The following is a 1550-nucleotide window of genomic DNA, read 5'->3' as shown; positions in this document are numbered from 1 at the left end:
TGCTACACCAAGCAGGATGGCCCTCTCCAGCGACTGGTCCCTCCCTAACAACACGGAGTCTGCTGCCCATCCTTGCTTCTCAGGAGCGTGCCGGTCTGTTCTTCCACCAGTCCGTGGGGCTTTCTATCCTCCACCGGCTGCCGTGATTCAAATGCATCGACCCTTCGTCGCCCTTCCTGATCCCATGTCCCTCGCTCACATGCACATAAAGCGGTGGAAGTTGCCATGGCTTGGGTCAGGTACACCTTCGTCCTCAGAGGAACAGCGGGAGATTTGCCCGAGGCAATGCGTCCCTCCATCTCTTGACTGATGCTTCTGTGAGCTTGATGAGCAACAGGGTAGCCCGCGTGGGTCCCTGGGAAACCCTTGAAGTCCCAGCTCCCCAGGTGCCACCCCGTGGGTTCTGGCCCATGGTGCCCGGCGTGTGTCTGGGCAGACCTGTGCCCCACGCAGTTGTCCAGGGCGGGTTTGGGGGAAGTACATCAGCAGGGCTTTCTTCTGAAGTGCCTCTGAGCGGCCTCAGACGCCGACCTTTCAGCGACCAGCCGAGAACGGTCACCCATCGGCACCCCTGGTGTCCCAGTCAGAGTGGGCTCCCCCGGGGCTTCCAGGGACTGTTGGTTCAGAGGCAGGTTGCCAGCCCTTCCCCACCCACCCCCTACCCCCGGGGTGCTCATGGTGGACATGACCCCCTCCCCCTCTGGCTTGCAGCTGAGCCCACTCACCATTTACTACGGACATGCGCTAGAGGTTGTCTTGCCAGTAAGTGGTTTGGGGGTGAGACCCAAATGAAGCGCGCACAGTGGGACCTGACTCCTGCAACCCCGTCAGGTCCGGCTAGCTCTGAGTTGGCCCCTCGCCAGCCTGGGCTTGGCTTTGGGGCTTTCCTTGTCCTCGGCATCCATGGGGTCTGAGTGCCGGGTACCTGGTACTTCTACCATGACCGTGCGGATGGTCATTTAACGGATGGGCTGAAGGGTCGCCGCGTTCCTGGGACGCTCCAGGTGACCGTGATGTGCAGTAAGTACTGCTTACTGACTGATCACCTATCTCCTTAGCTGCCAACGTTCCTCGACTCCCCTTTCTACCTCTCTCGCACATTAAACCAGCTATGTCTGCCAGTACCTAGTGGCCCAGGTGCCAGGCGAGTGTCCACACTGGCTGTGTGGCTAGGGTCACGCGTCAGCTGGGCTGGACCCTGGTTCTCAGTGGTCTGGCACCCAGGTCATGATGGAGCCTGATGTTTATATAACGATGCCGCTTGGCGGCGGCATGAGGATGTCGTGCGGAGGCTGTGTGATGGTGTAAGGTGGAGGTGATGGAATGATGTACTTGGTGGTCATGTGGTGCCCTCACCTGGGTTCTCTAGAGAAATGAAACTAGTGAGGCGCGTGCGTGTGTGGACACATACCCCCTAAAACCCCAAGCAAATACTGCCCCCTTCCTCAAATAATTGGGAGTAGAAATACCATATGGCCCAGCGGTGACAGCCCTTTGCATCCACCCCAAAGAAAGCAAGAGCACCCATAGATCGATGCACACCCATGTTC

General features: G+C 58.8%; 1 protein-coding gene across 1 annotated transcript in view; it reads left to right on the top strand.

Annotated features, from left to right (window-relative positions):
• Nucleotides 1-1550, top strand: part of UPB1 (beta-ureidopropionase 1) — a 32244-nt gene that overhangs the window by 17094 nt on the left and 13600 nt on the right. The window contains exon 5 of the mRNA XM_045289569.1: nucleotides 712-762. Within this exon, the coding sequence (XP_045145504.1) occupies nucleotides 712-762 (51 nt within the window). The remainder of the gene's footprint in view (nucleotides 1-711; nucleotides 763-1550) is intronic.

Source organism: Echinops telfairi, unplaced genomic scaffold (genome assembly GCF_000313985.2).
Source record: "Echinops telfairi isolate 266 unplaced genomic scaffold, ASM31398v2 ScPeMD7_29;HRSCAF=101, whole genome shotgun sequence".
NCBI classification, from domain to species: domain Eukaryota; kingdom Metazoa; phylum Chordata; class Mammalia; order Afrosoricida; family Tenrecidae; genus Echinops; species Echinops telfairi.
The sequence above is the reverse complement of the archived record's forward strand: the minus strand, read 5'-3'. Positions and strand labels throughout refer to the sequence as shown.